This window comes from Pelodiscus sinensis, chromosome 1, assembly GCF_052426305.1.
Source record: "Pelodiscus sinensis isolate ZL-2025 chromosome 1, ASM5242630v1, whole genome shotgun sequence".
NCBI classification, from domain to species: Eukaryota; Metazoa; Chordata; order Testudines; family Trionychidae; genus Pelodiscus; species Pelodiscus sinensis.
Window position 1 is genome coordinate 328370891 of NC_143052.1, and position 16219 is coordinate 328387109.

Sequence of the window (16219 nt, forward strand, 5' to 3'; positions counted from 1 at the left end):
TCCTCTTTTCTAAGCTGAAAAGTCCCAGTCTCTTTAGCCTCCCTTTATATGGGACCTGTTCCAAACCCCTGATCATGTTAGTTGCCCTCCCCTTTCCCACCCTCTCTCTTCCCCTCTTCCACCTTCTTTTCCCAGTCTCCCCGAGTTTTGTTCAATAAAGAGAGTTTCTATTTTTGAACACACGTGTCCTTTATTTTGTACATCAGGAAGGGGGGCAAGGAAGGGGTAAGTGGAAGGAGGTGAGGGAGGAATGGGGTATGAGCCCCCAATGGGGAGGACTGGGGTGGTTCTGCGGGCTCCTCACGGTGGAAGCTGTCCTGCAGTCCTCCTATTGATACCCCCACCCCAGATGGCAGCCTGCGGCAAGTACAGCCAGGCTGATGGCCGAGTGCTGTGATGTGCAGAGTGTGGGCATTCAGGGCACTCCAAGCCAGGACTGCTTTGCTGTCCCTCATCGAATTAGACAAGTGAGTGGGGAACCCCTGAGAACTGTCTGTCCGGGGTGGGGGTCGGGTCCCTTTAAGCACAGCCCTCGGCTAGCCTGAGACAGCAGCTCCACACTCTAAGTCCTAATCTGATGCCCTGCCTGCACTGCTTCCGGCCAGCCTTAATCCCGGTTCAGGGTCCACTCAATGTGGACATGCTAGTTCGAATTAGCAAAATGCTAATTTGAATTAGTTTTTAGGTCTAGATGCACTAGTTCGAATTAGCTTAGTTTGAATTAACTAATTCGAATTAAGTTAGTTCGAATTAGTGCTGTAGTGTAGACATACCCATGTTTTTTGGAGATATTTCCTCATAATAGACTGTTCTGTGATAGACAGGGTAATTTTCAAGGTCAACAAGGTTGTAATTTCAATGAACCTCTGGAAAGACATGCTACTGAAGATCCATGAGGGCCATTTAGGAATTGAGAAATGCAAATGAGCACAAGAAATGCTGTTTTGGCTGTGGATAAATCACAACATTGGTAATGTAATAGGAAACTTCTTTTATGCTTGAAATATAGGTTGAACCTCTTTAGTCTGGCTCCCTTAGGACCTGACCGATGCCAAACCAGAGAATTTTCCAAACCACAGGAGGCCAATATTGTCTAGCAGCATTACTAGCACTTCCATTGCTTACTGAGCTCTTAGAATAGATTTAGGGGGTAAATTAGAGCTAAATAACAGTAAAGAACACCGAGAGCCAGGACTGTTGACTATAAACAAACTTTATGGGATCATGGGTAACTTTGCCAAATCCATGATAAGTGGACACCTGGCTAACGAAAATCATGGCGGCTCCTGGATGTTGCTGGACCAGAGAGTGCCGGACTAGAGAGGTTCAACTTATACAAGTCATGCCAACAGACAGAGCCACTCATCCAGTTCCACAAAGGCCTTATAAGATAAGTACTGACTTATTTACCTGGCAATCAGAGGATTATTTAGTAATTTTAGATTATTATTCCCTGTATCCATAAATTTGCACCCTCTACAGTACTAACTTAATGATAGCTGGCACAAAGATAATCTTTTCCAGATATGTAATGCCAGATGAAGTCTTTAGCAATAATGGCCTGCGATTTTCCAATGTAGATTTTAGGCAATTTGCCATAAATTGGGATTTTCATCATAAAATATCAAATCCAAATAACCCCCAATCAAATGGACTTGTGGAAAGGTCTATATGAACAGTAAATAATCGTATTAAAAAGACTTCTGACAATACAATGATTTGTATAAAGAGTTACTGGTTTACTGAACAACATCCCTGGAGAATGGCTTTGCTCCAGCTCAGCTGTTAAGAGGAAGAAGGATCAGCTATAATTTACCAATTACTGATAATCTGTTGAAATTTTATAACAATGAACTATATAGAAAATGAAAGAAAATCAGAAATAGAAGCAGATATATTTTTTACAGAAGTGCCCATCATCTTCCATCACTTAATCCGGGTGATAGAGTGTGTCTGAGGATCAACACTTCTAATATTTGGGGCTAAATGGATACTATTAAAGAACAGCAGGATCCAAGGTCTTGTGTAGCCCAGCAAGATCAAGAGGACAAGTTTTGATATAATCAAAAGGATCTATGAGTAATCACATTGACAACTGAGGTAGGCTATGGCATTTCTCATCTGGGTGATCCTTTACCATTAATGTACAAAGGAGAAACTGTTAAGGAACAAATGAACAGTTCAACAAATGAAGGTTGGGTGGTGTCTCAGGATAACATTGTCCTTGTTGAAGACAGTGTACAGAGGCGATGCCATCAGTGCAGAGATCTCGCTTTCTCGGCACGCCGATATGATGGCGATCGGGAAAACCAGCTTCTGGGTGAGGGTCTGGAGAGGTATGGTAGCCAGAGGTTCGAATGGTCGTGTAGTCAAGGTGGAGAGTACCAAGTCCAAATTCCACAACGGCATGGAGGAATGTACAGCAGGGTTGAGATTCATTAAACCTTTAAGAAATCGCTTTGTTAGAGGGTGAGCGAAGAGCGAGGTTCCCCCTATTGGCTGTCTAAATGCAGTTGGTGCCACGAGATGGACCCTTAAAGATGCTAAAGCCAGTCCGTTTTCTTGTAGATGCATCATATAGTCCCAGATGAGAGGGATTGGGACAATTTGAGGATCAAGGTTGCGGTCAGAACACCACGAAGTGAAGCAATGCCATTTTGACAGGTAAGTGACTCGTGTGTTTTGTTTTCTGCTACGTATAAGAACATTCTGAACACTATCAGAGCAGAGGGCTTCTGAAGCATTCAGACAGCTAGGTACCAGGCTGACAGATGCAGCGTGTGTGGTTGAGGATGAAGGAGGGAACCTCGCGTCTGTGTTAGGAGGTTGTCCATTAGTGGTAGCCGATATGGTTGATGTTGTGCCAGGTGCAACAGAATCGGGTACCAATGCTGGCGAGGCCATTAGGATGCTATGAGGATGACCGAGGCTTTGTCGGACTTGATCTTCTGAAGGACTCTGAAGATAAGTGAGATATGGGAAAAGCGTACATGAGGGGACCATTCCAGTCCAGTAGAAAGGCATCCCCTAGTGAGTGGTGCCCTAGGCCTGCCCTGGAACAGAAGCGGTGACACTTCCTGTTGGCGGCCATGGCGAAAAGGTCTATTTGAGGAAATTCCCAGTGGTGAAATACAGAGTGAAGTACACGGCGGTCGATCTCCCACTCATGTTGTGTAGCAAAATTCCTGCTGAGGGAATCGGCCATCGTGTTGTTGGCGCCAGGTAAGTAGGAGGCCATGAGTGTGATGCCTTTGGCAATGCACCAATTCCATAGTCGGGTTGCTTCCGCACAAAGAGAACGGGATCGCACACCCCCTTGGCGGTTGATACAGAACATGGTGGCTACATTGTCCATGAAAACGGCCATGGTGGAATTGCGGAAGTTTGTATGGAAGTGTCTGCAAGCATTGGCAACGGCCCTCAGATCAAGAAGGTTTATGTGTAAAAGCGATTCCTGAGGAGACCAGCGACCTTGCACGGCTAGGTTGCCCATGTGAGCACCCCAGCTGATGAGAGAGGCATCAGTGGTGATATGGACACGCGGTGACGGGTACCGGAAAGGTGTGCCAGAGAGTAGAATGTCATCTACGGTCCACCACTGGAGGGAAGACTTGATGGTGGTAGGAACGGATACCCATTTGCCCACATTGTGTGTTATAGGATCGTATATTGTGGTTAGCCAATGCTGTAGAGCACAAAAGTGGAGCCTGGCGTGAGGAACGACGTAAGTAGTGAAGGCCATGTAACCCATTAACTTGAGAACTGTTGCTACTTGCACTGAGCGACTGTAGAGAAGCTGATCCAGTAAGTTCTGCAGTGTTTGAATGCTGGGTAGAGGTAAGTATGCCCTTGCTGTGACTGAATCAAGGAGCGCACCTATGAACTCGACTCTCTGGGTAGGTACTACAGTGGATTTGTCCTTGTTGAAAAGAAGATCCAACAAGAGGAAAGTGTCAATCGTGATCCGTACCATGTGCGAGGCCTCCAAAGAGGAGCGTCCTTTTATCAGGCAATCGTTGAGGTAAGGATAGATGATGACCGACATGTGTCACAGTTAAGAGGCCACAACTATGAATGTTTTAATAAAAACTCATGGTGCGGTGACGAGACTGAATGGGAGTACTCGATATTGGTAGTGGTCCTCCCCTATTGTGAAACAAATAAATTTCCTGTGAGCAGGATGGATTGTCACGTGGAAATAGGTGTCCTTGAGGTCGAGAGCAGCAAACCAATCTCCGTGCTCTAGCGCAGGCAGAATCATGGTTAAAGTCACCATCTTGAAGCGTAGTTTCTGAATGTGTTTGTTTAACTGACGAAGATCCAATATGGGCCTCCATCCACCGGTCTTTTTCTCAACAAGGAAATAACGGGAATATAATCATTTCCCTTGAAACTGAGGTGGCACTTCCTCTATTGCTCCTGTGTGGAAGAGATGAGAGATTTCAACCCAAAGCAGATCCTTGTGAGAAGGGTTTCTGAAAAGGAACAGGGATGGGAGGGTTGTGGGGTGGGGAGAGTCTGGAATGGAATGACATAACCGGAGCAGATAATTTCCAAGACCCACGCGTCTGTGGTGATCTTTGCCCATTGGTTGTAAAGATCCAGCAGGAGGAGATTGCTGACTCTCGAACAACGCGACAAACATGTTGCTTATTGGTGGATTGAGCTTGCGCCCGGTTACTTTGGTTTTGGCGCCTTATGGGTCTCTGTCTCTGAAATTGGCGTGGTTGGTCAAACTGACTGTGTTGTGGTTGCCAGTGTTGTCTGGGATGGTAGTAGTTGTTACGCCTCTGAAAGGGGGAGTAACGTTTCCTCCTATAGGGAGGGATGTACATCCCCAGTGATCTCAGGGTTGTTCTCGTGTCCTTGTTGGAATGTAGGACTGAGTCCATTTTGTCGCCAAAGAGAGAATCTTTCTCAAATGGTAAGTCCTCTACTTTGGACTGAAGCTCTTTAGGTACTCCTGCGGACTGGAGGAGCGAGGCCCTGAGCATAACAACTGTGATGGCTGTGGTATGCGCTGCAGTATCTGCCATGTCCATAGCGATCTGGAGGCTAGTACGAGTGGCAGCATAGCCCTTCTGGACTATTGACTTAAGAAGGGGTCTCTTAGCCTCTGGGAGTACCTCCATAAGATCTGTAAGTTTCGCGTAATTATCAAAATTATGGTTTGACAAGTGCGCCAGATAATTTGAGATCCAGAAGAGTAAAGTTGAAGAGGTGTATACTTTCCTCCCAAATAAATCGAGCCTCTTTGAATCCTTGTCAGCGGTGGCAGACTTATATTGAGGTGTCTTTGTGTGCTGCTGGGCTGCATGGAGCACCAGATAATTTGAGTGTGAATGAGAAAACAAGAATTCAGAACTTTTTGGGGGCACAAAGTATTTCTTATCAGCCCACTTGTTAGTGGGGGTAACAGAGGCAGGAGTCTGCCAGAGCTCACTAGTCACCTCCAAGATCGCCTCATCCAGAGGTATGGCTAATTTAGTAGAGTGAGCAGACTGTAAATTCTTTAAGAGATGATGTTGTTTGTCCTTAACTTCTGTTAGTTGGATCTCCTGAGAGACTGCTACTCTCTTGAAAAGGTCTTGAAACTGCCTCAAGTTGTCTGGTGGTGAGGTGTCTCCAGGGATAACAGCATCGTCGGGAGAAGAGGATTGGTCTGTGGGAGAAACCTCGGGAGGTTGGGACTGAGTGGAAGGTTGTTCTTGGAGAAGAGGAGACAGACGAGTGGATGGCAAGGCTTGGCCGGCAGATGGAATAGAAGGAGAATATCTGGAAGGAGAGCAAACCGTTATCAAACATGGAGGCAATCCAGGTGAGTAATGACTCGTGCGGTAGTGAGGCGATGGATCTCTGTGATAACGGGAATGGTGGTTATGGTCCCGGTAGTAATGGGAGGAGTGGGATGGGGAGCGAGTATAACAACGATGAGCCATGTAGTCATAGTGCGAAGAAGACCTTCTCGATTGAATAGCTGGAGAAGCGGAGTATGATCTGTGCTGTAATGGTGAAGGCGAGGCTGAAAAATAATGGAAGGAACCTCGATGATGTCTAGGAGGCGTCAAAAAGGAAGGTGACAGTCTGTCTGGTGAGGAGAACCTCGTAGATCACCATGGTGATCTCCTGCTCGATGGAGAAGGAGGAGATGGAGATGGTGCAGGCAAGAATACAGGTACTGGAGAGGCCGGAGGGGGGCTACGGATGTGATGCGTCTTAGTACGTGCTTTGGTAGCTGTGCGTTCCAGTGCCGAGGCCGGTGCCGTATGCGTCGGTGCCGAGGCTGGTGCCGAGCGATGTTTCTTGGCACGGGAATCACATGCCGGGTGCGTGGAAAGTGGCGCCGATTGGATTTGAGTCGGTGCCGGCGTGTCCCGAGGCGATGCTATAGGTTGTCGGTCCTGAGAATGTGGGACCGGTGCCGGAGTCTAATCTCGAGCTCATGAAGGTAGAGAATGGTCCCCCACGGAGCTCAGTGCCGGTTGCTCCTGCACCGGAGTTATCAAGTCCCCTGAAGAGGACGATGAAGTAGATGTGGCGCGTAACGGTACCGAGGGTGGCCTCGGTGACAGTGAAATAGCCAGAGTCGACGGATTCGGTGCCGGGAGAGCTTTTCATGCCGGAAAAGTGTCAGTGGCATGACGGGGTGCTGAGGATACCGTTTCAGGACGAGCGCTTGAAACTGCCATATAAGACTTAGATCTCTGAGTAGCTCTGCCCTGAGACGTTAGAGGGAGAGATCTACTTGGCGACGGTCGGGGCCTCTTAGAGGGAGCCCTTGATGGAGAGGAGGTGCTTCGTTTCTGAGGCTGGTGCGTGTCCCAAGTTGGGGAGGCTGGCGCAGGTGGTTGAAGGGCCTTATCAAATAAAATCATACGGAGCTTCATTTCACGGTCTCAGCAGTCCCTTGCCGTGAGCTTGGAGCAATGTGCGCATTTTTGCGGAACTTGACTCTCGCTGAGACATCATATACACACCGCATGGCCGTCAGAGACAGGCATGGGGTCTTTGCACGAGGAGCGTTTTTTGAATCCGGGAGAGCCCGGCATCTTGAGGGTTCTAATACCCGCGGCTACGAAGTTTATGCCACTGGTCCGTGCTTTCTTATTTTGTTCTTTTATTTATCTCTTTCTTTTCTTTTCTCTCTTTTTTTTAAACTATGTACTTGGTAAAAGGAGAAGGGAGAACTTGGAGCTAACAACGAACAGTTTTTTTGGTTTTTTTTAGTAGTAACAAAGAACTTAATAAGGAACTTCGTATAACACTAAAAACTGAAAGTAAAGCTGAAATTTTTTTCTCACAAAGGTTGGACAAGAAGGAGAGATGATTCTTCCATCTGCAGCCTGAGGCAGTTGAAGAGGAAGTGCTTGAGACCGGATCGCGCAGTGCGGAAGAGCACGAATGCCGCGAGACGCCCCTCCCCGTGCATGCGCGTTCTAGCTGACTACGGCTTTAAAGATCTCCATCTTCCAGCGCCAGGGCAAGTCCAGCACCTAATGTGGAGCACCCACACGGACATCACTAGAAGAAGAACCTCTCTTCATTAGGTAGTTGAACATTGGATTTATGGAAATTTACTAATTGGGTAGAGAATGTATATGTATTATTAGAAGCTTCTGGGGGCAGCTGAGTTAGTCTATACAAGATAAACTTAAAAAACAAAAACTGGTCTGATAGCACTTTATAGACTAACAAAACACGTAGATGGTATCATGAGCTTTCGTGGGCACAGCCCACTTCTTCAGATGACTGGAGTTTTGAGTTTAGGATATGCGGACCGAAAATAAATAGGGGAGAAGGGAGTAGGGGGAAGAAAAAAAAAGAGGAGGGGCAGGAAACAAGTTTTTCCCTTTGATTTTTTCATAACATCTGCTCATTTCCCACCTCCCTTCCTTTTTTTTCCTTCCCTCCTCTCCCCTATTTATTTTGGGTCTGCACATCCAAAATTCAAAACTCAACCAGTTTTTGTTTTTTAAGTTTATGTATTATTAGATAGTTGCTAAATGTTTATATATAAAAGAGTTGATTAAAAAAAAGATATAGAAATATATGTATGAAAGATTGATTGTGATTTGGAGATATTACCACATAAGGGATAATGTTGTGAGTATAGGAATTTAGAGATATGTCTCAAAGGCCAGGATTGGAAACATTTCATGGCTGTGTGCAGCACCTCACTATAGAAGCTCTCCAGTTTCTTTTATTAATGTTTTATTTCTTTCTCATTCACTGGTTTGTTATTTAATGAACCCTGAGATCATTACAACAACCAAATATCAATAACTATTTAGATATTTCACAGCTACAAAAATTACCATGTATCTTCCAGACTCGAAATTTTCCATCATCTTCTTCAAATGCATGTTTTCTGATAAGATAGCTTCATATCTTATCTCTGACAACTGGGGAATTGGAGAAAAACTAAATTACTTGTTGAACTTAACAATATTAGCTACAAAATACTGAGTATAATTCTTTATAAGTTTAATTTATGCTTTACTGAAAACATTCATAAAGAACCATGACACTAGTATAATGGACATTTTTCTTTAACACAAGAAACTAATTTTTTCAATGTACAGGCAGTCCCCGACTTACACGGAGCTGACTTACGTCGGATCCGCAGTTACGAACGGGGCTTTTCTCGCCCCTGAGGACACGGACTGCGGGACCTCGCGGTCCCGCCGCCCGTGTACTCCGGGGCGAGAAAAGCTGCTCCGCGTCTCCCTGGTCTGCAGACCAGGAAGACACGGAGCAAAGCCGCGGAGGGGCTCGGGCAGCGGGGCAGCCCAGGCGCTCCCGGGCTGTCCCGCTGCCGGCTTCCCCCGATGCTTTGCAAAGCCTCGGGGGAAGCCAGCAGCGGGACAGCCCGGGTGCGCCTGGGCTGCCCCGCTGCCCGAGCCCCTCCGCGGCTTTGCAAAGTCTTGGGGGAAGCCGGCAGCGCGACAGCTCAGGCGCGCCTGGGCTGTCCCACTGTGGGCGTGCTCCAAGGCTTTGCTCCCCGTCTCCCTGCAGACCAGGGAGACGGGGAGCAAAGCCGCGGAACACGTCCGCAGGGGGACAGCTCAAGCGCGCCTGGGCTGTCCCGCTGCGGGCGTGCTACAAGGGTTTGCTCCCCGTTTCCCTGGTCTGACTTGTAGATCAGGGAGACGGGGAGCAAAGCCTCGGAGCACGCCAGCAGTGGGACAGCCGCGGCGTGCCTGGACTGTCCCGCTGCCCGCGTGCTCTGCGGCTTTGCTCCGCGTCTCCCAGGTCAGCAGACCAGGGAGACGGAGTAAAGCCGTGGAGGACTTGGGCGGTCCCGCCACCGCCGTCTCCCTGGTCTGCGGGGGGGAGGGGTGCAGCTAGTGCCCCTCCCCCAGCAGACCAGGCTTTTCTTGCCTACCCCTGGGGTAGAGCAGCTGGGGGCTGCCGGGTTGGTCCCGCAGCGCCACTCCGGACCAACCCGGCAGCACTCCAGCTGCTCCGCCCCAGGCGTCCTGATTCAGCCGCTGCTGGTCAGTTTCAGCAGCGGCTGAATCAGGATGCCTGGGGCAGAGCAGCTGGGGTGCTGCTGGGTTGCTCCAGTAGCTCTGGAGCCGCGCTACTGAAGCAACCCAGCAGCACCCCAGCTGCTCTGCCCCAGGCGTCCCCAAGTCAGCCGCTGCTGAAACTGACCAGCGGCTGACTACAGAAAGCCCCAGGCAGAGTTGCTCTGCCCCAGGCTTCCTGGAATCAGCCGCTGATCAGTTTCAGCAGCAGCTGACTTGGGAACGCCTGGGTTTCTTAAGTTGAATCTGTATGTAAGTCAGAACTGGCGTCCAGATTCAGCCGCGGTTGAAACTGATCAGTTTCAGCAGCGGCTGACGCCAGTTCCGACTTACATACAGATTCAATTTAAGAACAAACCTACAGTCCCTATCTTGTACGTAACCCGGGGACTGCCTGTATACAGAAAGGAGCATCTCTAAATTTCAAGGGTTTTGGTAAATTCTGTTTCCGCTCTCCAGACATTTTCAAATATATAAGGAAGGGATGGAGCTTTTTTGTTTTTAAAACTGAAGTTTACAATTATTTACAATTCTGCAAGATTAACAATCCATCTTTACAACTGACTGACTTCTTGACTTCTCCAAGCAGTTTCATAAAAGGTTAAAAGAAGCTGTCAAAATTAGATAAAGTTTCTAGATATAATGAATAATTTTAATTATGTAATAGGTATAATAAGATAACTCCTCACTTAACATTGTCCTGGTTAATGCTGTTTCATTGATACATCCCTGGTCTATTTGAATATGTTTACACTATGGGACAAAGTCAAACTAAAATATGGAACTTCAGCTACGTTAATTGCATAGTTGAAGTCAAAGTAGTTTAACTTGGCTTTTGGTGATGTCTACACTGCAGGAAGTCCAAAGAACAGCATTCTTCCTTCAAATTCCCCTACTCATTGTGAAAGCAGGGATACCAGCACTGACCGGAATGCCCCTCTCACTTCGAATCTTCGCTAGACCCGCTACTTCGAACCCTGGAAGATTGACAGCGGCAGCTTCAATCTTCCTCTGTTGTGTAGACATACCCTTAGAGAACATATTTGTTTAAAGCTTCACAACGTTTGCTTATAACATTGCTTGGCCTCCTGTTAGCATGTGGAGGCTTGAAACCAGGGTGGGCCAGTGGTCTCATCATCTCCTCACCCACAGCAATCAACTGTTTGGCAAGTGTTCAGGAAACTCTGGGGGAAGAGAGGGAGGAAGTGGCACACAGCCTCCTCCTCCCTCTCCAGAATGCCCTAAAAGAGCTGATTTCTGCAGATGGGAGGCATGGAAAGGAGGGATGTCTGAAAGCCTCATCCTTGTTACTCTCCCCTGCCTTCCCTGACTGCTGCAGGAGGGAAGCATGCAGCTTCTCTTTTATCTTTCAGCTCCTCCTACCCACAGCAATCAGCTGTTTTATCACATTCAGTCAGCTAAGAAGAGGGGAGGTACTGGATACTCTGGAGTGGAGGAGTGGGAGCAGGCCTGGGGCAGAGCTGGGGGTTTGAGTACCCACAGCACTTTAGCAAGTCAGCAACCATGTAGAAAGGCATGCCCTAGGAAATATCCCACTTGAAATAAACACCAATCCTCTGATTAGAAGTTGTTTTATACACATATACATATACATATACACAGGGCTCGACAAATTAGTCAATCTACTCACCCGGGGCAAGTAGATTTTAAGCTGGCACGGTGCCGCAGTGTGATCAGCGCATGAGCAGCACAGTCTGTGAATGCACAGTGTGCCAAACCGTGTGGCTGGCGAGCAAGGCTCACTGCCGCTTGTCAAGCCTTGCATATACATGTCAAGGGTTTTGGTAAACTGTGTTTCTGCTCTGTATACACACAGTATAATTTTTAATGTCTTTTGTCTGGTGAAAAAAATTCTCTTCAATTTAACATTATTTACATGAATTCTTTTGGGAAATTGCATTTGCTTAACATTAATACGCTTAAAGGAAATTTTTTCAAGAACATAACTACAACATGAACTGAGGAATTACTGTAAAAATAACCTTGAATTTTTATATGCTTAAATGAAACTACAGTACTGATGATCAGAATGGACTGTACGTTAAAGTTGGATGTTGCACAATTTACATTTACTGGTTCTTTATTGTTCTGATACAAAACTAAAGGCAAAATAAATGGTATTATTATTTCATTAAATATAATAGCAAGCTGATTACAAACAAAAGCACAAGATGCAATCCTTTTTTATTTTTAATCAGAGAATGTATGTCATTATCAGTATTGATCTAGAGAATGAGCTTGTCTTTTATTTCTTTTTTATTCATTTTTTTTGCTTGCATACCTGTTGTTTTGCTAACAATTTTTCTTTTATCTCCAACTCCATTTTTAACTTTCTTTCCAGAAGAGTAGCTTTCTCCATGATAGTTGCTATAGTGATCTCCTTCTGATGAAGCTCTTCTGTCAGGTCAGAGATTTCTGTCCTCATTCTTTCCTGCTCAGAGCTATGGGACTGCTCCTCGTGATAAAGATGATCCCTTATCTATAGCAAATGTGTTCCAAAAAGACAATGTTTATGAAGTATATTAGATCACATCACTTATCACCTACTAGTGGCTTTTCTCTCCCCTGTTCCATCCTACCAAACCTTCTAACCATATTAGTAATTTTAATGCAATTTTAAAATAAAATGTCTTTATGATTCAACACAATTAGCTTTTTTCTTTATTTAGTATTTTTCACAAATTATTATTCTTTAGTTAATTTTCTATTTAACTGGTGTCAAAGGAGGTAATAATATTTAGATTCACAACAACAAACCAACAATAAGAACAAGTTTTGTAATTATTAATTTTAATAATTATAACAAGACAAAATATATCTATTGAAAGGTGTTATTTACTAAGATGTATTTACCTTACCTCTAAATTAGTTTAGGCTGTCTTAAAAGCATTCATTTCACTTAAAATGAATTCACAGAAGCTCTTTGTTTGTGACTGTTTCTCATTAAAGAGCGTATACAGCATTATGGAACAAAGCTTTATTAGTACTAAGTATTACAGAATACAAAATATGCCATTAAATCACTTTATGACAGTAACTGCTGCTATAATACATAACATTTAAGGGCATATTTTCTGCAAAATCTTCCTTTCTCTGGTACTCCAGAAGTCTCACAATGCCAGTAACAAATAATGTAGCACCAGAGATCATCATATTACTTAAAAGCAAGAACAAAAGCCAGCCAAACTATGTCTGAATTTATTTTAATAAGTTTCCCATAAAAATGCACATGGTGGACAGCTAATGATATTTTCATTTTATTAGAAACTAGCAGATTAACCTGGCATTGGTTGAGTCTTTAACTCAGGTAAGAGGGGTTTTTTTTAAATAAAAGGAAAATATACATGATAGTATTTTTCAAAAACACAGTATTATTTTTATGAAGTTATTTTTTATTTCAGATTTCTTTAAAAAAGGGATTATTAACATTTTCCAATACATTTTTAGTCATTTTTAAAAAATGGGAATTCCATCAAGTGTATTTGTTTTACTTCAGCACTACAAACTCTTATAGTTTGCTATATTTTAACAAAGGGCTATAGTTAATGTGATTTGCAATAACATTTTCTTATAGTTTTCAAACTTAAAGCATGTATCTGAGCCAAAATAGGGCACTATTCCAAATTTCGTTTTTATCTCTTTTCTGTGAGGTTAACTGAGAAGCAATCCTATTTTGGGTCCATCCTATTTTTCTGGTTTATTGTGGTTCAGTCATTTGCTCAGTTATGTCAGTTTTGAAGACTGTACTTGATTTGGTGAGTGTGTCTCTTTTCTGTTGGGTTTTAAGAAAAGCAATCCTATTCCAGACATATCGTCTGTGTCTAGACTGCATCCCTTGTCCGTAAAAGGGATGCAAATTAGACACATCGCAATTGCAAATGAAGCGGGGATTTAAATCCCCCCGCTTCATTTGCATAAACATGGCTGCCGCTTTTTTCCGGTTTGGGGCTTTGCCGGAAAAAAGCACCAGTCTAGACAGGGATCTTTCGGAAAATAAAGCCTTTTCCGAAAGATCCCTTAGTCCTCTTAAAAAAAGGAATAAGGGATCTTTCGGAAAAGGGTTTATTTTCCAAAAGATCCCTGTCTAGACTGGCGCTTTTTTCCGGTAAAGCTCCAAGCCGGAAAAAAGCGGCAGCCATGTTTATGCAAATGAAGCGGGGGGGATTTAAATCCCTGCTTCATTTGCAATTGCGATGTGTCTAATTTGCATCCCTTTTACGGAAAAGGGATGCAGTCTAGACACAGCCATCCTGTTTGCCTTGCACAACCAAACCCTTACATTGCTTTAATTAATGATAAGAGGAAGCTGTGTACCAAATTTGGTGGTCCTAGTTATCATTTATGAGCAGTTTTCAGTCCATAAGCATTCATTTAGCAGTGCCAAAACAGAGCGCTATTCCAAATTTCTCTTTTATCTCTTTTCTGTAAGGTTTACTGAGAAGCAATCCTATTCCACATTCATCCTCTTTTTCTGGCTCATATTGTTTCAGTTCAAGAGTGAAAATAGTTTTCATTCCTTACACTGGGATGGAGGTTTTTTGGGGAGTGGGGACAGTTGTGATAAAACAGTACCTGTACGAAATTTAAGCATGAGATGGAGTGAAGGGGGCTCAAGGCAGGGGACTGGAGAGTGTTAGTCAGGCATGAGGGTGAGAGAGGGTTGTGGGGGATGCAGAAGTCAGGGCAGGGGCTTGGAGATAAGGAGGATGGTGGTGTGGGTGATGTAGGAGTAAGGTTCGGGGGGTGAAGATGGGCGCAGAACAGGAGGCTGGGGGTGTGCAGGAGTCAGGTTTAGGAATGAGGAGGGGCTCAGGGCAGGGGGCTGAAGGTAGGGGATGCAGAAGTCAGGGTTGGGGGATGAGAGGAGGTTCAGGGTATGGTGTGTGGGGGTACCAGAGTAAGAAATGGGGGTGAAGAGAAACTCAGGCTAGGGGATTGGTGTCGGGGGGGCATGCAGGATTCAGGGAGAGAAGGTGAGAAAGAGCTCAGGGCACAGGATTGGGGGGTGAGGTGCAGAGGTCAAGGTTGGGGGTGAGGAAAGGTTCAAGAGGTATAAGGGGTGCAGAAGTCAGGGTTGGGGGGATGAGTAGGGGTTTAGGGCAGGGTGCATGGGGATGCCAGAGTAAGGGTTGGAGGGCAGGGCATGTGGATGATGTGTATGTGTGTGTGGGGGGGTAGAAGTGTATGTTGGAAGGCGAGTGACTCAGGGCAGAGAACTGGGGGGAGGGGCTGCGTCTAGACTGGCGCTCTCTTGCTCAAATACTTTTAAAGCAAGAGTTCTTGCTTTAAAGTATTTGAGCAAGAGAGCAGCTATACTGGCCAATGTAGACACAGCCGGGGTGTGTTGGGTGCAGGAGTCAGAGTTGGGGGATGAGAAAGGGCTCAGAGCAGGCGGGTGGAGGATGTAGGAGTCAGGGTTGGGAGTGAGAAGCTTAGGGCAAGTGAGTAAGTGTGTGTATAGGAGGTAGGAGGGGGGTAAAGCCCCCTCCCCCTGAGATTTGTGCTAAGGTTGTTTGCTCTTCCCCTTCCTGTCCCTGTCAGGGAGCAAGAACAAAGTGCACAGCCCAACCAGAGTGAAGAATGCAGCAAACTGTGCACTTTCCCCTCGCTCCCTGACAAAGGGGAACAGCCAGTGGGACTCCCTGTACCAACTTGAGGAGAAACAGCTTCAGTCTCTCCACCCTCATTAAAGGGTGTCTGGAGGGTAGGAGGCTTGGGGTTGTGGCAATGCTGGTCAGCAGGGGAAGGGGGAGACAGGAGGATGATTCTGCCTGCCTAGTGATTCTGTTTCCTTTCTATATGATTTTATGAGAAGCAATCCCATTCCGGGCACATCCCATTTTTCTGGCACAACCAAACCCTTATGTTGCTTTAAGTAATGATTAGAAGAAGCTGTACACTGAATTTGGTGGTCCTACCTTTTACCATTTAGGAATAATCCTTGAACAGAGAAACAGATAGACAAAGAGACAAATATATACTGCATCTCAAATATATAGGAGATATAAACTAGGGCTGTCAAGCAATTAAAAAAAATTTAATCACACAATTCAACATGTAAACTGCCCCCTTTGAAATGCTGTGGCAGCGTTTCAAAGGGGCAACACTGTAGAAGCCTGGGATCAGCTGATCCCCAGCTCCTAATGCACTGCCCCTTTGAAGCTCCAGACTGGCACTTCAAAAGGGCAGTGTAACACGGAGCTGGGCACTCCAGCTGATCCCTGGCTCCACATTACACTGCCCCTTTGAAGCGTTGGACCGGCACTTAAAAGGGGAAGTTCTGCATGGAGCCCAGGGTCAGCTGGGGACTCTAGCTGATCCCAGCTTTCTAATGCGCTGCCCCATTGAAGCACCGGAGCGGTGCTTAAAAGGGGCAGTGCAGCGTAAACGCTTGCTATTAACATGTTTATAAAATTGTGTTAATCTTTCCCTGTGTTAATCACAGGCATTAACATCAATTGACACATAAACATTTGAAAGCAATTAAATTTAGATATAACCATTTAAGGGACAGGCCATGACCTCATGACAAAGTTAAATCTGCTTCAGCAACCTTTTAGGCTTCTCCCAGTTGCACATGATGCTGTTCACATGCCTGGTCAATAGTATAAGGTTTGTGTGTGGAGAAAGAGCTGGGCAGAACCTACACACCAAAAATAACATGGCCA

At 45.5% G+C, this 16219-nt stretch overlaps 1 protein-coding gene across 2 annotated transcripts in view; it reads right to left on the minus strand.

Annotated features, from left to right (window-relative positions):
* The window catches only part of DEUP1 (deuterosome assembly protein 1), a 99786-nt gene that overhangs the window by 45453 nt on the left and 38114 nt on the right, over positions 1–16219 (minus strand). For both annotated transcript variants that reach the window (XM_025182940.3, XM_014571845.4), the window contains exons 10-11: positions 11833–12030; positions 8316–8402 (exon numbers count right to left, since the gene is read on the minus strand). In XM_025182940.3, coding sequence (XP_025038725.2) covers positions 8316–8402; positions 11833–12030 — 285 coding nt within the window. The remainder of the gene's footprint in view (positions 1–8315; positions 8403–11832; positions 12031–16219) is intronic.